Source organism: Homalodisca vitripennis, unplaced genomic scaffold (genome assembly GCF_021130785.1).
Source record: "Homalodisca vitripennis isolate AUS2020 unplaced genomic scaffold, UT_GWSS_2.1 ScUCBcl_5334;HRSCAF=12013, whole genome shotgun sequence".
NCBI lineage: Eukaryota > Metazoa > Arthropoda > Insecta > Hemiptera > Cicadellidae > Homalodisca > Homalodisca vitripennis.
In genome coordinates this window covers 16,384-40,724 of record NW_025781447.1, presented here as the reverse complement: position 1 = coordinate 40,724, position 24,341 = coordinate 16,384, and the positions used below count along the sequence as shown (strand labels likewise).

Sequence of the window (24,341 nt, the reverse complement as noted above, 5' to 3'; positions counted from 1 at the left end):
TGATGAATTATCGAATGATATCGAATCATCGATATTCATGACCATATAAAGGACAGAAAGCAAAATTGTCGAACCAAATAATGTAATAGATATTTCAAAGAACAATATGGTTTGGCTAGTTTTCAATCTTGGAAAATGTATAAATATTAATATTATTTACAAAAATTAAAATATAATATGTAATAATTATTAATATAAGTACAACAAAACGATAACATTTACTTGCCTTATTTATTTTCAAGGATAAACGTGGACTGCTTGTGAAACAAAGAAGACATATACGTTGTTGTTTCTTGCCGCCATTAGTCAATAACGAAACAGTTTTTAATTTTAAATTTATTTCAAAAACACGTTTTTTTTACTTTAAATAAATTTTGAATGTTGATGTCTAATTTGAATTAAGTTTTAGGCTTTTAAAAATGTTAATATAGAGGAGCTATATTTTTTATATGTAAAAGAAATTAATTTCTTTTTGTAAAAATTAAAAAAAATAACTAACTAAATTGTGTTTAAAGTACTCTTGAGCTGCATAGTACTAAGTATTACTTCATATCGTAGACATGTTTGATAACATTTAAAAATGCTTGAATGGATCACTATCATAATTTCTCATCGATACATATATTCTGCAAGATGATCGGTAATGCCATCACTTTCTGAAAACAAGTTATTTAAAGATTTCTTTGTTTAGAAATATTTTGAGCCAATATTTGCATATTGATCGCCATTGTTCTATGACTGTCACTAGTCTAAATAAAGAAAAGCTGGTAATGATTAATTATGAATATCTATAGGTCAAACGTCATATTCGATAGTATCGATCGTTTTAAATCAATAATCATCATTCGATTGTGTTGGTGGCCGCATACTATACTGTAGCCCAAGTTTCAACTGTTTGGACATTTGTCATTTAACAGTTATCATTTCCACAAGCTGTTTTATATAACGTACGTATAAACTTTTGGAAAGGAAAGTGTTTTTAAGCTCCAGGGGTCATGTTTGGTAAAGTTCTGTAATCATTTCCCGTAAGTGCTACCAAGAAAAACAATTGCAATAGGCAGATTTTGTATAAAAGTAGAAAAATCCAGTGTACCAAGTAAATTAAGAGAGGAAATGAAGCTTTTCTGAAGTTTTCAACCTGTCAATTAGGGATGGCTTATTTGGTTCCCTTTCTCTCTTAAAAATAAACAGAAACAAAAACAAATTAGAGGATAACCCAAAGATCTCATCCAAACTAATTATGTACTCAATTGATAAGCCTTATCTTTATAATTGGTTATAAGTAGGGTCGTTGAGTCAGTGACCAATTAAAGAAAGTTGAAGTTCTGAATTTATAAGAAACAATGAACTAAACTAACTATGTTTTTGTATGGCAAAAATAGTTAGTTATCTTTAAAAATATTAAATTATGGCAGTACAAAAATTATTCATAAAGAAAAATTAAATGGCAGAAATAAGATTTTCCCGTATTATTTATCTTGTGTTTATAATACACTTGGCTTGAATAGTGGTAAACGTAAAAACTAGTTATGTCTGTATTAATTATATACAGTACAGAGTTTTTAAGGTGTAGTAGTATAGTATTACTTAGTTACTATTATTTTGATAACATTGTGCATACTGAATAAATATTACAAAAGAATAAAATAGAAACGTGTTAAACACTTTGGAGATTGTGTACATTCTGCAACACAATTAATTTGTGTGTTAAGAGTAAAGATATAGGAACCAAACAGTACCAATAATACCTCCACCTCCTTTTGACCTCGCCTCCCCCCTCTTAATGCCCCTTCAACAGCATCGATGCCTCTACATGAACTCTTCCTATTTTATACATTTATTTTTTATTTTACAACATTTCGTCAAGAAAAATCTGCTAGTAATATGTTAGGTTGTTCTGTGTGTTGACTTTTTGACCTCAAAATACATCATTCCTTAAATTTTGTCATCTCTTTAAATCTTTTCTTTAAACTATTTGTAGTATTTACGTTAATAAATTTCAATTCCGTATTATATAAATACGGTTTTTTGGTTTTGTGTGTATGTGTGTGTTTGATGTTATACGATAATTAATCGCCAGGTTCTATTCATCCAAAAACTCCAGGGAAGCAATTCGAGCCTACACACAAATCAAATCAAATCAAATCAAACAGTTCTTTATTAACATTTTCTTGGAGAAAAGTAATAGAGTCAGATTATTTACATACATCAGCAAATATAAAAGCATTGGTTATATTTAAAACAATGCCAATGTAGGCTCATTTCCTAGGCCACTTTAAATTGACATGACTTGTATAATATTTTTATGTAAACATTTAACTAGTATAGTAATAAGATAATATAAATTTGATAGTACATATGCACACATGTAAATACATATATATTTTTTAAAAATAAATTATGATTCAATTCAATATTAAAATAATTTGTTTGCTTTTAGGGGATAATTGTCTCAAGACTGTCAAGTAATTGTGTTGAACAGTTATGATAATATAATTCCTTTTATGAACGTTAGATGCACAAAGTGACTTGTCAGCACAATAAATGAAAGGAACTTCAGAAAGTATTTTGTACCAGTTTATATTGACAATAATAGATGTTTGCTTGGGAAAGGAAGCTCCTCTGTCGTAGAACAATAATTATAATCAGTCCACACAAAGTTTGCATTGGCAACTCGGTGTAGATGCTGTAAATTAGGTAGCAGGCTACTATATCCCCTCTAGAGAGTATTTGTATTGAATAAAAATCCCTGCAGCATTTTGATTCTCTGTTTCACTCTATTCTAAAATAAATAATAGGTAGGCAAGAATAATCTTATTTTCTGTACCGTTTTCAACCTTTTTATTTATGAACCGAAATCAGTTATTGAGTAGGATTGTCATTGTACTAATTAAGAGTTGGTGTAGAAATAAAAAAATTCATTTCTCGGCATGTGGAGTGTTAAATAGTTGTTTAATTTTACACAGCATTTGTTTTAAAAGTGACTTCATTACAGTGAGAATTGGCCATGTAACAAGTACATAAAAACAATTGCTTTATTGCAGTAGATAAGATTGTGTTTTTACTACAAGTCTGTCACATAGTACAATTAATACAATCTCTCTACTGTTTATCACAATAAAAGTAGAAAATTTATTAGTAAGCGCCAAGAAGGAAATAAAAATAATTACTATTTGTTACTGCCGAGTTCAAGTAGCTAGTTTGCGTTGAGCAGCATTCGCATAAACATGACCGCCCATATTGATTCTCCTGCCAAATGTGAATTGAGGAATTTTATTTGTTTCCTGCAAGCAAAAGAGAATAGTGCAGCAGAAATCCATCAGAGAATGTGGCGTGTTTACGGAGAAAACAATATGAATGATGGTGTTGTAGTACATAAGTGGTGTAGAACTTCTTACACCACTTATGTACTACAACACCATCATTCATAATGTTTTTTCCGTAAACACGCCAGTGGTGTAGAATCTGGCTGGTTTATACCTACCTACCAGATGAACCCCACCACTGGGCACAGCAAAAACCCATGTGCCACTTCAATCTGGGCAACCTTATGGATGTCCAGTAGCGGTACATCATTAACCTCAAATGTTGCGATTCTGGGGTTCATGGGCAATTCGATAGGTCTAGTCTACTGTGGAAGATGACTGTTGGAGTTGGTGGGGTTTGTTCCCTTACCTCAGAGGTTCTTGTTAACCTCAACAAGGGTGTGCCACCCCCCTGCCTACTTTAACTGGAGAGGCTGGTTCAGAGCTGGCCTCCCCTTCTTCCGGGATGATTTTGAGATTTAGTGCCCTAATTCTTTCTCATGGATCTCGATAGGAGGTGGCTCCTACTCCATAACCTTACCCATCCTGAATATCCTATCACTCCGGAAGCAGCGCAAACCAACACAGGACTAAGTGCAATTTATAAGCTTCTTGTCTAATAAAACAAACAAAAAAAAGTGGTGTAGAAAACCAAAGATGTTGACTGACACCCACAAAAATCGCTGAAAGACTTCAACTTTGACATTTCTCGAATTGATCCATGAATGTAACATTCGACCATCTATAAACTTTTGACGCGATTGACGCACAACACCATCACTTGTAATGTTTTCTCTGTAAACAGTGACAGTAACAGATGTTGTTGCGGGGAAGATGCGCGATCGACACACACCTGTGAACCTTCCACGTGTTTGGGTGTCATGGCTTGAGGCTGGAGGTTGATAAAAAAATTACCCTCGTACTTTGAATTTCATCATATCTGACATTAAAGATGTAATAATATCAATAAAGACCATCGGTTATCATAGTGTATAATCAGTATGTTGTATCAGTTTGTAATTTACAGTAATGATCCTGATGGTTGTATTGGTTGAGCATTGGTGAAGCCTGTAACTGAAGGAGATGGAAAAAAGAAGCTCATAAATTGCACCTAGAGTCCTATAAGGACCTGAGTGCTGTTTCCGGAGTGACAGGATATTTAGGATGGATAAGGTTAGGGAGTAGGAGCCTCCTTCTATCGAGATCCATGAGGAAGAATTTAGGGCACTAATCTTAAGTCGTGTCTCCCCGGAAGAAGCTGAACCAGCTCTGAACCAGCCTCTCCAGTCAAAGCATGTAGGGGGTGGCACACCCTTGTTGAGGCTAGCAAGAACCTCTGAGGTAAGGGAACAAATCCCACGATCTCCAACAGTCATCTCCCATAGTAGACTAGACCTATTGAATTAACCTTGCACCCCAGAATCTCAATATTTGCAGTTAGTGATGTGCCGCTCCTGGACATCCATAAGGTTGCCCAGACTTAAGTGACACATTGGTTTTGGCTTTTCCCAGTGGTAGGTCCAACTGGAAGGTATAAACCAGCCAGAAGTGATCCCTGCTGGAAGAAACAGAACAAGATGAAAAGTTTCAGACATTGTTAGATTGTAGCATGTACCAGATAGAGAAATAAAGCTCAACATTTTGGCACCTATGATTGCCCAAGTCACGGTTTTTACGAGCTACCTGGTCAGCCAGCCGCAACAAATGTGTCAAACTATAAATTTTGGCTGTGGTCTGAAAACATATAAATACAGGTAAAGTAAAAAATAGTTAGTACAAATCAAGATTGAAGAGCTTCTCGGTTGAGATTCCACAAGACTAATTCAGAGGAAATGATGTGTGCAGGGAGAGGAGTATGTATACAGACAAGACTGGGGTGAGACCTTGGCGGGCAGACACCATCCGGTGTTGTGTGTGTGTGACCTAGTGACTGGCACAGTCACCACGCCAGACGGTATACCGGACGACCTCTCTGTTGGTCAGGCATTGTTTGTACCAGACGGTATAGTGGGCGTGGGTTGGTGTCACGAACCGCGCCGGCTCGGCATCGTCTTCTGCACAAACAGACTCAGTTACGTGTTCCACCTCACTGAAGACGGCACTTTCGGTAAGTTATGTTGTCTTTCGGAGAATACGAATGTTCTGTGATATAAACAGTTTTTTCAAAGTTAGTTTCATAACAAGACATGTAATATATATTTTTCTAACCAAACATTAAGTGTTGGTTGAGTGAAAACACCTAAAATGTTAACCCTCCGCTGCCCATTATTTCGCTATAGAATACTACCTCATTTTCAACATTTTAAAGCCTATATTATTAAATTCATTAAAAGTTATAAAAATAAGGCAAAGTAAAACATTTTTAATATTTTCTAGTTCAGTACACAACTGGCTATAAAGGGAAACAAACTTTTTACTTACTTAACCTATCCAAAATCAAATGTATCTAAAAATAAATTAAAAATACATCTATATATCAAAAATTAGCGGCCAGTTAAAATGCAAAAAAAATTTAACATCTGAAACAGTCATTTTGTTAAAAAATTTTGTAATGAACAAGAATATTTATCCTTTTACAGCAAAAATAAAATGAATGTTCAAAAAAAGTTATACATCAAAGTGTTTTTAATTTATTTTGGAGAAATTAGGGATAACCAACTTATTGATTTGTCTACACTATAGCCTTGCTATAAGGTATGACCTTATGTATTATTATTCAGTCAAATGTTAGCCACAAGAAAATAATCTGTCATACGTTTTTTTCATACTAAGATGTTCGGTACGGAAAAAGAACAAGTTGCTCTTCTTGCCTATCGTGTAGGAATCATTAAAAATATAGTACTGTTCAAATTCTACAGAGTAAGTTAAAGCATTTTTACACCAAGGCAGTTATTACTTAAGGTAATTATTAGGTAATTTAAGGGGATTTTATACATTTCTAAACATACCCAACAATACTTAAAAGTTATTTACATATTGAAACAAAAAAAGTCTTCAAAAGAATACAAGGATAACGTTTAATAAATAATCTTTAAGTAGTTTTTTGAATTTTTCATAATTTTGCTCATTTTGAATATTGAGAGGAAGGTTAAACAAAAATTTTGTGGCGATGAAACTAGTTTTCTTTTCATAAAACTTCAGCCTATGTTGTTCCACATATCTGGTATGTTGTAAATTGTAATCATGATGATTAAAAATATTAATTGGGTTGTTGTATTTTTTATGTATAAAACAGTTTCATAAATGTATAGATCATATACAGTCAAAATTTGAAGTTGAGAAAAGTATGGTTTCACTGTATCTCTTTGTTTTAGGTTAAAAAATTATTCTTAAAGCTTTTTTTGTTGTAATAAGATTCTGTCCAGATTTCTTTTAGTTGTGGCTCCGTATATGCCTATATTGTAAGACATATGGGAATTTACCATAGCAAAGTAGATGGCTTTCAATGCTCAATGTTTGTTCTAAATAAGTTAGACTTATTTGAAAACGCATTTGATATCACTACTATCCATTTTCAATTGCAAAATACAAACAAATTGAAACCAAAACAAAAGAAACAATCAGACTCGGTAAACAGTTGTGGTAGCAAACAGCTGTTGGGGCAATGTTATTGATTAAAAAATGTAGTATATCTCCTCAAAGCAGAATATCTGGAACCTTTTTCTATAGAGGTAGCTTAAAATCTTGTTAAGTTGATATATGATGCAATTAATTTTAGAAGCAGTTTCTACCGGCTATGCCTCTTTAACGTAATGCCTGATAAGGGACCAGATTCTAGTCCCAAGCAGTTTGGGAAGTGTACAAAGGGACTGGATCGTGGTCTGAAGTAGCGGGAGGTTTAAGCTTTCCGGTTTAATTTTCAGTAACTACAGATATCCGTACACACTGCCTAAAAGTGTATAAACAAAGCAAAGTGCAATTTTGTGTTATACATTTTTGAAAATACAAAAAACAATACAAACTGTTATTAATTAGATTTAACATTATACTAGTAGATACATCTATTAATGTTCCAGAACATAATTTGTTAATTCGCTGGAAAATGGTAGTGACTTCCAGAACTTCATACGTTTTATATTTCTTTATACAAAAAAGGTTTTTCAAATCCCAGTATGAGATTTTATAGCAAGACTTTGATTCTTGCGTGATTTTGTTGTGAAATAAAGAATTACACGATTATGATCATTTGCCATTGTTATGTTTCGCAATAACAGAAACAAATATTTTGAGAATTAGTTTTCACCTATGATATTTATATAATTTAATGAGATTTAATGTATTTTTTAACGTGTATTATATAACAAACTTGTATTCCTCTCTCAGTGAAGCTATCAGGAGAAGGTCTGGGTGCACATTCACCGCGTTTGTCTCCAAACCGAGACTATCTGGTGTGGCTACAGCGGCCAGCCCAAGGGCCCCACCACGGTTGTCACCAGCTCGTAAAGGCGGTGTGGGGGGCTCTGCCCCACCCGTTAGTACCCATGGTGGCCTCCCGTGTTCAGTGTGCTAGCGGCCACGAGTTCTACGGCCTGTACTGCCAGTCGCTGCCATCCAGATGTTTTGTGGACAACTCCACTCTTCTGCTCAGCACGCAGCAGCAAACTGTGGCACACTCGTACGTTGTAAACACAGGTGAGCCCTTTTCATTTGCCTCTGATCCGTTTCTACGTCTCATAAATATCTTAGGTATTTGTAATAGGTTTGATTTAAAACAACATACATTGACGATAATAATTAATATGTTAAAAGACAGGTTCCATAAAGAAAAATTGTAACTTAATGGGTTATACCTGGTTAGTTTTGTTAATGTGTTATTCAGCGAGTAATGGAACTAAATGGATCCTTAATATATTGTACCCAATCATTTATCATCCTTCATACGAAATTGTTTGCTTACTCAGCCAATAAACCAACATCACTACTCTGCATGAAATTTATAACTTATTGTATAGGCTACTTAAAACCAAACAAACCTGCTTCCTCAAGATTTTTCAGTTATATTTGAACTTATGCATAGTTTCATATATATTAGTTTTGTTAAAGTTTTGAAGTATATTATAAGCACAAAATTAAAGAAGAGAAGGAAAGTGCAGTGTATTAAAGAGCCAGAGTCTCTAAGGGTGTGAGGGAAATTAGGTTATCAGCTGTTATCATAAGGCTTTATTAGTATATCACAGTAGAACGGAAATAGGTGAGAGATTGTGGAATGAATCCCAAAATTCCTCAACTAGCCTTTTAAAATTCATCCGACTCTCACATAATCTGTGGAAGAAAATGGACAAAATTGTCCAAAAGGCAGGTGACAATTTTTGCATTTTATAAGATCATGACGTGGTTCTTTTATAAAATCGTATAATGGAGGAATTTCCTCAGAGAAATAAATTAATAGTCAGCAGCATTAGATTAACCGTTCCCACACCGTAGACGGATATATTAGAATTGTAGACTGAGCGAAACGCCAAATACAGGTATATCCGATATTATAGGTTATGTCTTAGAGAGCATTTTATTTCACAAAAGGCCTTTGAAATGACTGTTGCACGCTCTGTGCCTCTGTGCTTGTTGCGGTTCCCAAGGAAGTATTTATAAACGACCTTCACTGCGGCAGGGGGATGGGAGTCCCCTTTGTCTGACTCCGATCACCATGTGATCATGCACGTTTACTACGCATCTCGTTATTATTCTGCATCGTGTGGTAGTGTTGAGATTAGTTTTGAAATATATATCTTATTTTATAGTAAAATTTATTTTAAGCAAAAAATTTATTGTAAATAGTTATTTTTAATTTTTATCCTTTTTTGCTTTTACCTTTTATAATTTAGTTACAAAAAAATTAGCTTTGAACTTAAAGAAACAACATTTTTTTTACTTGTCTTGGTGTTATAAGAAAGTTAATGGATTTATGGTGTGCAATACGTGTGGCGTGGCGTGCAAAGGGTTAAGTAATCAATTTTAAAATAAAATTGAATTTTTATTACATTTTTATCAGTAAATAAGCTTAAAAAATCTATTGTTAGATCAAGTATATTACGGTCTAGATGAGATGATGAATGATTACTTTGGCATAGAGGAAAATTATAAAAAAATAATAAAATAAACAATTATTTTAGTTTAGTACTTAGTTTTAGTGTGTTTTATCACTGTTGATAATGCACCAATTGAAGGTTAGTGTGTAATAAAAGGAATAATTTTCTCGCGGTTCATATTTTTAGTTTATCAAACTGTAATCCCACATTTTAGGCAGACACTCAAATAATAGTTATATTATTTGAGTGCAGGTTTTTTCATAGAGACTTTACCATCTCTTAATGGCTATGTAAGAGGTAATTCGACTGCCACAAACTTTTTGTTTTTAGTAGAGGCAAATCAAATCAAATCAAAATCAAATCAAAACATCCTTTAATAACATGTTCATTGAGAACAGAAATGGTGTCAATTATACATAGTCATAATTCAAATCACATAGAGAAACAAATTATACATTTGTAAATGAGTCAGTGAAATGTTTTTAACAGATAAAGCGTTCTTTGGAATCGTTTTAGTCATGTTGAAGGAACTCGTTGATGGAGTAAAATTATGAAATTTGAAAAAATTATGAAAAAAAGATTAGTTAAATTTCTTGAGCAAACCCATTTCTTTAGTAAAAATCAGTTCGGTTTCAGAGAGGGCTTGAGTACTGAAACTGCGTTAAAAAAACTTTATGGATGACGTACTTGAAGCGATAAATTCAGGACGCAAAGTTAGTGGATTATTTTTGGACATAAAGAAAGCTTTCGATACTGTAGATCATGACATTCTTTTAAATAAATTATACTGTTGCGGTATCAGAGGAAACGTTCTTTCCTGGTTTTCAAGTTACTTAAATAATAGGAGACAATGTGTAAAAAATTAGCAATACTTTCAGTGACTTTGGTATAATAAAAAGTGGAGTAAACCCCAAGGGTCAGTATTAGGTTGCAATATTGTTTATAGGATATATTAATGATCTCTGTAATTCAAATTTATAATGGTAGATTAACATCATTTGCTGACGACACAGCATTAACTTACATAAAGGATGACTGGAATGATATAGAAGAAGCAATGAGTATAGATTTAAAAGCCCTTCAATGGTGGTTCTCAAAGAACAATATGTTATTAAGTCCCGAAAAAACAAAGTACTTAAATTTTTAGCCTGAAAAAAGATCCACAACATTTTACCAAACAAATTTTATACAATTGTGTGAGTTGTTTGTGTACAAACAAAGAGTGTCCTGAGTGTGCAATTGTGTCTCAGGCTGACAATTTGAAATACCTGGGAATCTTGCTGGATAGGGAAATAAACTGGAAAAAAACACATAGACATGGTAAAGAAAAAACTTAATGGTATTTTAAGAACCTTTTATTTTCTACAAAATATGTGTACAGAGGAAGTTATGAGAATGTTATATTTTTCATTAGTAAATAGTAGATTAGAATACGGAATATTTTGCTGGGGTGGAACCTATGAAACCAATTTAAAGCCTCTTCTAATGCAACAAAAGAAATTCATTCGATTAGTTAAAAGAAAATGTAGGTACGAGCCATCTCATCCATTATTTATAAGTTTAAACATTTTTCCAATTACATATTTGTTTGTGTATAAGGTTTTAAAAATATTTTATGTCACTAGTGGTAATTTGCCTGTATTAATTAATATCTACAAAAATAAATTAAGGCACAAAGACAAAATAGCAGTTCCAAAACCTAATTTAACTATTTTTAGAAAAAGCTATTGTTTTTTAGGACCTAAAATGTTTAATACAATACCAAAAGATATAAGTAATTCAAAAAATATACATATTTTTTCAAAACTATTGAAATTATGGTTTATTAAGTAAACAGAATATAAATTGTCTTCTGCATACCATAAGTTAAAAAGTTTTATTCGGATCAAAGTGTTGCACATAAGTATACATTTAGAATTAACATAGATATTTGATAAACAGGAGTTTTTCTAATCAAAAATTAATTGTCAACATTCTATCTGAGCTATAATGAATTTAATTTAGCATGAAGGAACCTCTGCACAGGCTTTGCCTTTAGAGGCCCTATATATTCATAAAAGTATGTTTCATTAAAATATTTGTTAGTATAATCATATAACTGAAGTGTTTCCTTTTTTTACTTTTAGTTTATTTTGATGTAAGAGTCACCATGCAAGTGGTATATTTAAATGTGTGCTAAGTACTACATATTGTTAAATTGATTCTTAAGTTATTAGTATACAATTCTTGTACTTGTTTAAAAATATGTACGGAACACTTTTATGAATAAAAATATTCTTATTCTTATTCTTATTCTTAAAATGGACGTTCGGCCAACCAGCTGTGAAGTCTTGATTTCAGCTTGCTTCCACTTCCTGTTCTTATGTCCCTTGGTAGACGGTTGAAGAATTTAGCACCTTTATATGTGGTTTTTTTCTCATATTGAGTGAGGCGATGTGCTGGGAGGTTGTAGAGGTTGGCATTACGTGTGCAGTAGGTGTGTAGATCCGATCCTCTCAAGAGATCTTCTCCATCCACGTACATCACAACTTCTTTGATGTAGAGTCCAACAATCGTTAAGATATTTAATGATTTAAATGCTTCCCTGCAGCTGTCAAGTCGTTGCAGTCCGGCTAAAGTTCTGACTGCCTTTTTTTGAATGACCAGGATTTTCTCGATGTTTTCTGCAGAAGCTCCACCCCAGACGGCAAGGCCATACCTTAAGTGTGTTTCGAAGAGTGCAAAATATGCAGTTCTTGCTGTTGCTAGGTCACTAATGGCCTTAATTTGTTTAATTGCATAGACACTAGTGTTTAAGTTTTTACAAAGATTTTCTATGTGTGGGGTCCAGTATAAACATGTTGTCTAGAGTTATGCCTAGAAATTTCACTTGGCTTTCCAAGGTGACGCCTGGTATCTGTGGTACATCTTCGTTTCGGTGCCCAAATCCAACTTGGTTAGTTTTTTGTAGGGTTGACGACCAGGTCATTGTTATGGCAGTACTGATAGGCCATGTTAAGAGCTATGTATGCGGTAACGGCTAATTTATCAGTTGTTTTGTCATTTAGTAACAGTGTCGTATCATCCGCATACATGATGGTAAGACAGTGGTCCTGAAGAAGTTGGGGCATGTCATTAGTGAATAAAACGAAGAGGACTGGGCCCAGCACAGAGCCTTGAGGTACGCCACGGGTTACTGGCAATGTATTTGATTGCACATGTTTGGTAATGCCATTTTCTGTGTGCTTGAGCTCCACCAGTTGGTGTCGTCCAGTTAGGTAGCTTTTGAACCAGTCTTTGGCTTTCCCTGATATGCCTAAGGCTTCCAGTTTTGTTATAATGAGGTCATGGCTCAAGCAGTCGAATGCCTTTGAAAAATCTAAAAAAAGTGCAGTAGAAAGTTTTTCGCTGTTCGAGGTTGTCAATAACAGATTCTATGAGTTTAATCATAGCTGTTGTTGTTGACTTGCCCTTAATAAAGCCATGCTGTGCGTTTGTGAGGAGACAGTTTTTCGTTGCAGTATGTCAGGAGTCTTTTAAGGACTATTCTTTCACATAGCTTTTGAAAATGTTGATATTAGGGAGATCGGTCGATAGTTGCTAGCAGTGGCTGGGCAACCCTTTTTGTGTTTTGGATACACCTTGGAGATTTTCATTCCTGATGGAAAAAGTCCTTGATCAAACGATTTATTGAATATAACTACCAGTGGTGTGCTAAGTTCATTGATACAGTGCTTTAAAAGTTTTGGTGATATTTCATCATTGCCGGAAGAACTTTTTGGTTTGAGATGTTTTACTATTTCTTTAATTTCTTGGTCAGTAGTGTGAGGCAGGGTTGAGAATGTGTGATTTAATGTTTTTTGTGAATGGGCTATTGCATTTGATCTCTTTTTATTACTTTTTAAGGTTTCCTCCGCGATGCTGGTGAAGAATTTGTTTAGGTGGTCTGCAATTTTTCCTGCATCTCAGACTATTTCACCTTCTATTTGGAGATTTATTTCATGTGACTGTTTTTTCTTGACTCTTACATTGTTTATAACATCCCAAACAGCCTTGGACTTGTTGTCAGAATCATTAATGTAATTTTTAGGCTGACCATACTGTTGAATGACGAGAGTAGCTAATACTTGCTATCTTGAATAACAAGATCCTACATCACCTTTTTCTTCTCTGAAGAAGCTTCAGGGTTTTGGATTTTTCTCTTAATCTAATACACCGGATCAGTTTACCTTTTGGGGAAAAACATTTACTGCTCCTTTTGGTAGCACGTATTTTGAGTTTCATTTCCAATCAGGGATGTCTCAAGGATCCTTTTGGGTCCTCTGTTTTCCTTTTTGGAAATTAATGTTGTTCATGACGTCTAGCTTTTTCATGCTGAGCTTATTAAGGTATAGCTACATATTTTAGAATTGACAAGATTTATATGTGCCATCAGCCACTCATTCTACTGTAGATTGGGTTAAAATTAACCGCATACATCTAAATCTAATAAGATAAATTCCTAATTTTTATGAGATAAAGAGTAATAACGAGAAAGCAGATTCTGTAGAGTCTTTGTGCACTCGTAGAATCCAAATTCATCTTCTCTGACACGTAAGCAGGGTCGTTTCGAAAGCTAAGTGGAACTTGGTTCTAGTGAGGGATAGTTCAATGATTCAACAAAAGATTCATGTGTGATCTTGATCCTAAGCTGACTATAGTATGCCACCTATATCAGGAATAGAGGCAGAGATTATATTATTAAGTATTCAAGGATGTACCCGAGAAATTCCTTTTGGATTTGATATTGCCATGTGATTTTTTTTCCCACTCATTTAGTCTTTGTATGGCATAATCTTTTGGGTTTTTATTATTCTACTGGTCGAGAGCCGTTGACCCGTGGGAGGATTTATGAGTTATTAAGGTGTGTAAGATCCTTATTCACTTGTGTTTACATTATTGTCTAATACTAGAATTGTGTCAGAGACTGGAGACCTGTACCAAGTAGAGAACGAGCGAGGCAGCCTGGTCGTGGTAGATGTGTACGAGAACACAGTTCTGTGCAGTTCTACCCAGGTGGATACTCCAACTGGACTGTTACTGGGAGAGGTGAGTTGCTCTGTCAATGGAGATACTATATTTTTTGTTATGCACCGATTTGTGTGTGCTATACAGTAATGTCCATTAACCCTTTCAGGGCCAGGACCAAATATGAGATGTTGCAAAATTGTTTCACATCTCATATCCCCTTGTGACTAGTCAAAAGTGCCATTTGGCGATTTGGCAGTCTCTTAGATTAAAATTTATAATTTTTCATAAAAATTAGAGAATGACCTAAAAGTTGCAGCAAATTACTTGTATAGATATAAACTATCAACAAAAAATATATAGATGTAGTTTTAAGTCATTTAAAATTAAAAAAATAATGTTTTAATAGATTACATAAAAATATTTTTATTTTTTTGTTTTTGTTTACAAATAACTAAAAAAGGAAAAATAATTTTAATGTGGGAAGCTATTTTATTATATTGTACATTTAGAAAGGAACAACCATACAAAGTTTTGTGTTATTTCTCTCATAAATAAATTTTTTATGACACATTTTGTATAAATACGCATAATTGTACTTCACAACATTTTGTAAGTGTTAAGTACAACTGACTCTTACATTGCAAGAAACTTAAAATAAATATTCACATTATGGATGTACCGGTAAACAGATGATTGTAGGCTCCATAAACAGTTTCAATACAGTTAAAAAACACTATTTACTAAGAAATATTTACACAATTTTATTTGAAATTTATTTACACTTTTTCTATTTACAAATATGCTACTTACAATTTCACTTCCGTGAGATCGGAAATTGTCAGTCATTGTAACTACTACACACAATAGCTAAGCACGTAACAACTAACACTACTAATATTTACAACCACAAAATAAAATAATGAAGAAGAATCCATAATACAATAGTACGATTACACTAAAGCATAAAGAATTAACAACAAAAGATCGAGTCAGCTGATAATGTCAAAGTGACAATTACAAAATAAAAATGCATAGACCTCCAAAATAAAAAATGATATTTATATTAATTATCCACAAATATACCAGGGAATAAAAAAAAACATAAAAACAAAAAACATTTGACATCGTATTTATTTAAGAAAACAACGAATATCAAGGAGACTATATATTACCGCCTGGCGCTTTTCGCGTATGTCACCGACGGCAATATTTTGCCACCTGGCACTTTTCAGACGCGATCTATGGCGGCAATATATTGCCACCTGGCCCGGAAAGGGTTTAAAGTAAAAAGTTAACATTTTATCATGGTAAGTATAGTGCCATAGTAATAATGAATTGTCAATTTTTGTAATTTCTACTAAAAAAATTCTTTTCAGCGTAAAAAAAGTTGATACTTGATACTGTAAACAGTTCTTCAGATCTCGGATAAAGAGCTGCTTGTTGCTATTCTTCAGTATATTCGGCTATGAAAAGAAGAGGTCTCAGGTCACCAACCCTTTTGCGACTCATCGTGAGATTTGTTTCAAGTTTACTTTTTCTGTTTTTTTTATTGTTAATTCAAGCAGTTGGCTAAGTAGCTGGAGAGCCGTGGCTTTGAAATGCCACATATTGCAAGGATGGTCAATTTTTGTATTAAGTGGTCTTGGCAAAAAGGTTTTTGCTGTAGTCTAAGGGTACAGTGGTCGATGTATTCCTTCTTCCTGTATTGCTGTGAGAGATGTTTGAATATTCTGATTAATATTACTTTTAAAATTATTTTATAAAAGTTGGTATTAATGATATGGGTCAATAGTTAGCTGGTTAGCTAAAAAATGCATGTATTTTTGTTTCTTGTATAAGATACATCAATTCCATAAACCACTACTGAAGCTAACCCATATTATTTCCACCAGCTATAAAACAGTGACGATTTTTCATTAAAATTTTCTAGAATAAGACAAATCTATGCATTAGAGCCTGTGCTTTAAATCATGCCAGGTTACCGTCTCCCTTGATTGGGTAACAAGTCAAAAGCTCCCTGTGGGGTTGTTGATTTATTAAAAATTGTTAATCTCAGATCATCACAATATGATTTCCATTTCCAATCATCTTTGGTGGACTAAAACATCTATTACCATTCCTATTTAATACTTAGTAATAGACTTACACGTTACTTGTTTGGATCAGTGAAAATGGTTCCAGTGAATTCCAAGTAGCGGTGAAATTGAACAGTGACAAGTGAAATCACTTTTGACTAGTATTTTGCAATATCTTGTGCATGCTGGTGAACAGAGAAATCAAGTGCTATCAGTGAATTTAACTTTCTTTCAAGGGTATTAAAAACGTAAAAACTAAATTATCAATAGAATATATTTATTTACAAAGATAACAGTAAAATAGTTATCAATGATTTTAGGTATCATTTGCACTAGTTCTGTAATATTACTCGAAACATTATTCCAAAGTAATCAAATGGTAAAATTTCACCTTATTAGCTATATTATAACATTTGAAAAGTAATCACTATATTATAATATTGGTGGTCATTTTGAAATGTGACCGGCATTTTGTTTATCTTTTCTTTTTTTCCCTTGGGGTGGCAAATAAAAATAAAGCCCATCTTAAACAAATTGAAAATAAGATTCAAATCCTTGACCAAAATATGAGAATTTCTATAAAAAAACACAAAGGGGAAAAATCAGTGGCTTTTGCACACTGCATTTCATGGGACTTCCACAGTGAAGGGCATATGAGTGCTGGCGTGGCTGCAATCTTCAAAGAAGAATTTGGCCGTCCTGATACCACAGATTCCTTATCTAATTATCTTGCCTACCAACAGCTGCCTGATGGAGCAATAGTCTATAGTCTGCTTACAAAAAATAAATATCACCAAAAGCCAACTCACATGACTACGACTCAGCATTCCATCATCTAACAAGTGACTTTAAAGACAAGCAACTTAAACACCTCATTTGCTCCCCCATGGGCTGTGTTAGGGATGAAATACAAGTTGAATATTTTTATAAAAAATATTATTAAATTTCAAAAAAGTACAGAGGCAAAAATTACCATAGTTACATACAATGAAGAATCAGCAAGAAATTTAAAAAAATGGACTAACACATAAAGAATTTTTAACTAAAGTAAGAAGAACACTTCAAGATGAGGTAGCAGAACTTCACTCAAACGAGTCTAACAGTTCTCTACTCAAAAAATGACTCTTCTCACTCGTGCAGCACTCCTCAACGAACCATCACAGAAACTTTTTTAGCCAGTGTAGCTCTGGAAATGGCCCCTCTTTAAATCGTAACAACCAAGACAACATTCAGATTAATTTTACAATTATGCATCAAAACGTGCAACATTTACCCTCATGGTTGGACATTTTAAGAATTAATTTGGACGAATTAAAGCCAGACATCATGGCAGTTTCTGAGCACAAAATGAGTGAAAACAAACTAAATATATTACAAGTTCTGGGTTATAATATATGTTCTTATTATTCTAGATCTTCAGTGGGCGGAGGAGTAATGATATTATCCAAAACACATCTCAATACTAAAAAATTAATAATTCCTTCAGTTCAAAATTTGTTGATTGACAAAATATTTGAATGCTGTCTGGTTGAGGTATTACTAGAAAATTTTAACTGTGTATTATGCTGTATCTACAGATCCCCAATACCAATCTTTTTCCACAATTTTATGTCAAATTTTGAAGTTTTATGTTCTATTTTAACTAACAAATACAAAAATGTAATATTAACTGGGGACCTGAACATTAATGTTTTAAAAAGAGATAATTATTACAAAGACTTTGTGAGTGTACTTAAATCACACAATTTAGAATATAAAGTTGACTTTCCGACAAGAGTAACATTACAATCAGAGACAGCTATAGATAATATAATTAGTAATATTAAAGATTATGAACAGCAAGTAACAGGACTCATAACACACATCTCAGACCATGATGCTCAATTACTTGAGATTTTTAACTTAAATATAAAAAAGAAAATTTCAAAAAAATATTGCAGGAATTTTAATCCAAATAATATTGTTACCTTTAGTAAATGTTTATCTCAGGAATCCTTTATGGAGGTATATCAGTCAATAGTTAACACTAAGTATGAAACCTTTTTAAATATTTTTATGTACCATTTTAGTAATAGTTTCCCAAAACTTATGGTAGATATCAAAGATAAAAAAATTGATCAATGGATCACTGACGAAATAAAATGTAAGAAAAACGAAATCCATCAACTTGAAAAAGAATTTAAAAAAATAAGGATGAACATTCTAAAGTTTTAATCAAACATTCCAAACAAGAATTTAAAAACTGTATAAATAGGAATAAGAAACATTTTTTTTTATAATAAATTAAGTAATTCTAAAAACAAATCTAAAATGACTTGGAATCTGATTAAAACTGAGATAAATAAAGAATCAACTGCAAAGCATAATATTAACATTGAACAAGATGGAATTTTAGTAAAGAACCCTATTTAGATAGCAAATTTATTCAATGATTTCTTTAGTTGAAAAATCTGTTTTACCAAAGATTCCTCAGGGTAATAGTAACTTACTGTTAGAAGACAATTTTTCAACCCAATCTAGGTTTAAGTTTAAAACCATAACAGAAGAAAATCTTAAAAAAGTAGTTCACTCCTTTGAAAATACATTTTCTGCTGGCAAATGATGATGTTTCCATTGATATTGTAAAAAAAGTCCTCCCTGTTATATTGAAACCCTTATTGCATGTGATAAACTCTTCTATTATCTCTGGAATATTCCCTGAATCATTAAAAATTTGCTAGAGTAATTCCCATTTTTAAAAAAGGAAATCCTAATGATGTGTCATGCTATCGTCCTGTGTCATTGCTACCCATCTTTTCAAAAATACTTGAAAGAGTTGTTCACTTTCAGTTAGTAGATTATTTAGTAGAACACCAACTCCTAGATAAAGAACAACCCGGTTTTCAGTCAGGTCGATCAACAATTACTGCAGGAATTGAGTTCATCCAAACAATAATCGAGTCAGTTGATAAAGGGAAAAAGTTTTTAGGTGTATTTTTAGATATGACTAGAGCCTTTGACAGTGTGTCTCATAAAAAACTTTTAAAGTCATTAGAAAAACTAGGGATTACTGGAAAACAATTGGAATGGTTTGAATCTTATCTCCAAAATAGACAGCAGTATGTTGAGATTGGAACATTCAATATCAGAATTTTCAGAAAAATACAATTACATCCGCAAGTTCAATTCCCAGAGACGAATAATTAAACATGGTGTGCCGCAGGGGTCTGTCCTGGGACCTCTCTTGTTTCTTTGCTACTTGAAGGGTTTACCTGGAGCGACCCCTGTTGGTAGTACTATTTGTTTGTTTGCTGACGATTCGAATATAACAATATCAGGAGATACTAAAGAAAATGTTGAAGTTTCATCATTTATTACTTTGTCAATTGTCAAAGAATTTTTGGATCATAAAAATCTTCTACTAAACTCAAGTAAATCTAATTTTATATCATTTTGTACAAAACAAACAAGGAATAAAATAAACCCACAAATAACGAAATAATAGAACAAGTTGAAGTAACAAAATTTTTAGGGCTTTTAATTGACGAAAAACCTAAGTTGGGAACAAGCACACTGATCATGTGGTAGGCAAAATGTCAACAGGCTTATTTGCTCTGAGACAATTGGCAAAGTACTGTAGCTTGGAAACATTAAAAATAATATATTTTTCTTTAGTTCACTCACATCTTGCTTATGGGATAAGCATATATGGAGCAACAAAAAAGGGAAATTTAGATAGAATTTTAATACAACAAAAGAAATCATTAAGAATTATGTGCAAATTAAAAAGAGAAGACTCAGTCAAACATCTTTTTGCTATTCTAAAAATATTAACTGTATATGGGCTCTATATTTTAGAAACTATGACTTACGTAAAACAGAACTTTGACCCGATTTTATCTGTAAATAATCATATTCACAACACTCGATTAAATAGACAGGTTGAAACACATCATTTAGATTTTTTTAAGAAAAAAACTAAATATATGGGAAACAAAGTTTTTGTATATGCTACCAAGGCATATTTTACTGGAAAATAATTAATGTAAATTCAAATCTAAAGCGAAAGATTATTTAATAAATTTATCTCTTAATTCGCTAGATGAATATTTTCTCAGCTAGAAGTAAGCAATTCTGACCTAACTGTTGTAAGGAATCTAGGAGGGGCCATTCTATGTTTGGTATAACATAATATATTTTAATATAAATAAAAATCTATATTAAAGTCCTATCTAGTATTAAGTCTTGACCATTTGTAATTTGACGCTATTTATTGTACCTTTGTACATCAATCAATCAATCAATCAATCAATCAATCATCTTTATTCATATTTGCACAGTAAGTACAAGAATAGTGTCATATTTTATCTTATTTTCTATATATATTTTTTTTCTTAGTAGTACACTATCATTACAATACAGAATTGTAAACAATCTAAAGACAACAATGCCATTACACACTCATTTATACTTAATTAAAATTTTTTATAACCACCAAACTAACATATTTTATTGCTGACATTTTAATTGTTGTGAGAAATAAACTCTTCTATAGAGTAAAAAGCAGCATGTGCTAAGAATTTTTTTCAACAAACTTAAAAAGGTATTAGGGTTTTGCTCTTTTTTTATGATTTGGGGTAAATATTCAAAAAATTTATTTCCTTTAAAAGTGGGTTTTTTTTTCAAAAAATAATAATTTATGAGGTTCAACCAATCTATGTGACCTAGTGTTATACCTATGGGATGTATTACCTATTGCAATTCTTTTATTGATAAATACAAATTTAACTGACTCGTAAACGTACAAACTGTAAACTGTAAATATATTAAGTTCTGAAAAACAAATGTTTAACAGAGTCTGTTTGCTTCAAATTAAACATGATTCTTAGTGCCCTTTTTTGTTGCATTAAAAGTTGGTTCATATTTCTTTTTGTTGTTGATCCATAAATGCAAATTCCGTAGGAAATATGTGAATGGATTAAAGCATAATATAAATTTTTTAAAGTTTCAATATTACATGAATGGGCTAGTCTCCTTAAAGCGTAAAGACCGCTAGACGTTTTACGAATTACAAGATTAACATGTTCTTCCCAGGCTAAGTTTTCGTCTATAGTCAAGCCTAGAAATTTTGTTTCCTCCACCTGCTCCAATATTTCATTGTCCACAAATACTGTAGGAAAAATTTTATTCCTTGTTTGTTTTGTTGAAAAGGAAACAAAACTAGATTTAGATGAGTTTAAAAGAAGGTTTTTACTGTTTAAAAAGTCTTTTATTAATGATAGGCCAATGTACGATGAAAATTCAACTAATTCTTCAGTTTTTGCATTTACGATTACATTAGTATCATCTGCATGGGCAGATGCATTAAATAAGGAGGTGTATCGGATGCGGCTAGCTCGGGTGCAGCGACAAGCAGCTCTCAGAGTCGCATCAGCATATCGTACAGTTTCTGAGCCTGCCGTCCTGGTGATTGCTGGAGTCATCCCGGTCAAACTTCTGGCTGAGGAGAGGAAAGCAATATACCAGCGAAAAGGCGAGATCGGCAAGGAACGTGCCACATCAGAAGAGCGCACCCGCACCTACCGGCAATGGCAGGAGTTGTGGGATCAAGAGACCCGAGGACGTTGGACAGCACGGCTGATACCGATGGTCCAGCTCTGGGTGAAACGGCGACATGGTGAGGTGGACTATTACCTCACCCAGTTTCTCACCGGTCATGGATATTTTCAGTCCTACCTTTTCTTGATGCGAAAGACCGGTTCACCGGACTGCATTTATTGCCCGGGTGTTCCCGATGATGCGGAGCATACATTCTTCCGCTGCCCACATTGGGAAAGGCCCCGCCTTGAGGCAACACGCACTCTGGGTGTTTTTTCGGTGGACTCTGTCTGTCAAGTGATGCTGGAGGGTCAGGACAACTGGAACTGTGTGTCTCATTTTGTCCAGGGTATTCTCCGCGCTAAAAAGATGGATCTAGACCTAAATGCGGTTTAGACCTTTGACTTTCTGATGGCTGGATAGGCGCGAGCCCTGAGTGCTTAGGTAAAATTCAGACCTAACCTGAAGTAATGTGACAAACAGTTTCCGGGTTGGGATCCTGAAGTATAGAGGAGGTTTTTAGTGGGTAGTTTACCACCTTTTGAGAGTCCCACACTACAGGCTGGCCACCTGTGTGCGTAAATGCATTTTCCTTCCTCTCCCTAAAAAAAAAAAAAAAAAAAAAGTATCATCTGCATAAAGACAGACCTTTATTGTTGATATCCTGTACTACTCCAGGTAAACCTTTTAGGTAGCACAGGAATAATAAAGGACCTAAAATCGATCCCTGTGGGACTCCATATTGTACTTTTAAAAGGTGAGAGGAATATTTTTCTTTATACTTAATTTTTTTACTATCCAAGAAATGGTCTATTTCAACATATTGTTTTCTTTGTGATAGATATGATTTGAACCAAGTTAACTCAGTGTTCTCCACTCCTAGATTTTGAAGCACATCCACTAACTTCTTATGTTCTACGCTATCAAAGGCTCTTGACAAATCTAAGAAGATTCCAATTACTTTTTCACCTTTATCGACAGATTCAATAATCGACTCTATAAACTCAACACCGGCTGTTATAGTAGATTTGTTGGACCTAAAACCATGTTGTTCTTTGTCAAGTATCTTATTAGACTCTAGGTATTTATAAAATTGATTAAAAACTACTTTTTTCTAAAATTTTTGAAAATACAGGAAGTAAAGATACAGGTCTGTAACACTTGACATCTTCCAAATTACCCTTTTTAAAAATAGGAATGACACGAGCTAATTTAAATTTTTCAGGAAAATACTCCTGAAATTAGAGAATGATTAATTATATGGGTCAGCGGAGTGTTGATAAAAGGCAAGGCTACCTTAATGATCGTAATAGGGATGTCATCATTTCCTGTTGAGTATTTGTTTTCAAAAGAATTTACTATTTTTTCAATTTCGTTTTCTGTTTGCCATTTCAAATTTAAATTTTGTGTCCACTGTAGGGAAATTTGACAAATTCAAATTTGCAGAATATTCTGTAATTTCTGGTAACACTAAGTCTTTGACTGCATTAACAAAAAACTCATTGAAAGTATCACATATAGCAATTGGGTCTGTTATGTAATTCTCTTGATAAAATAATTTAATATTTGCCTTACATTTTGGCTGTTTACCTGCTTCCATGTTAACTAATTTCCATGTGGTTTTAATCTTATTTTTGGAATTGACAATTTTTTTCCTCAAAGTAGTTTTTTTTACTATTAGCTATATTACTTTTTAGCTCTCTTTTTTATGTTTGATTAATAACTTTAAGTTGTTATCTTTAAACCTTCTAAATTGGGATTCCAATTCTATAATTTCATTCTGTTTTATAATTAATTCTTCATCAATCCATTCTTTTGTTTTACATGGGTTTTCTGTTACATACCGTTTAGGAAAATCTATATCAAAATAATGTTTAAAAATACTGTAAAAACTATCATATTTTAGATTAACAGTAGATTGGTAGACCTCAGACCAAGATTCTGAGCTTAGATGTCTGCAAAAAATGTCTATGTTACTATTTTAAAATTTTCTTACTTCTTTCCTAGTTAAATTTGTGCTATCAGAAACTGCATTCATCAAATTCATTAGTTGACCATCATGATCCGAAATTTGAGTAATTACTCCATTTATACGAACATTGTTTGGTTCTATATTAGTAATAAAGTTGTCAATTGCAGTCTTAGAGTGGTCTGTTACTCGGGTGGGAAAGTTAACCATATACCTCATACCATATATAGACAAAATATTTACAAATCTGTTATAAGTATAATTTTTTATCAGAACATCTATATTAAAGTCTCCTGCAATTACAATTTGTTTTAAATTTTGTGCACAAAACATCTAACAGTATTTCTAAATTGTGAAGAAATTGGTCCAGATTTGAGTAGTTCGGAGATCTGTAAATACA

General features: G+C 33.0%; 1 protein-coding gene across 1 annotated transcript in view; it reads left to right on the top strand.

The window, feature by feature from the left end:
• Nucleotides 1-5,150: 5,150 nt before the first annotated feature.
• Nucleotides 5,151-24,341, top strand: part of LOC124373330 (acylamino-acid-releasing enzyme-like) — a gene marked incomplete at its 5' end in the record, with an annotated part of 29,372 nt that continues 10,181 nt past the window's right edge. The window contains 3 exons of the mRNA XM_046831708.1: nucleotides 5,151-5,412; nucleotides 7,629-7,937; nucleotides 14,274-14,398. Of these exons, the coding sequence (XP_046687664.1) occupies nucleotides 5,151-5,412; nucleotides 7,629-7,937; nucleotides 14,274-14,398 (696 nt within the window). The remainder of the gene's footprint in view (nucleotides 5,413-7,628; nucleotides 7,938-14,273; nucleotides 14,399-24,341) is intronic.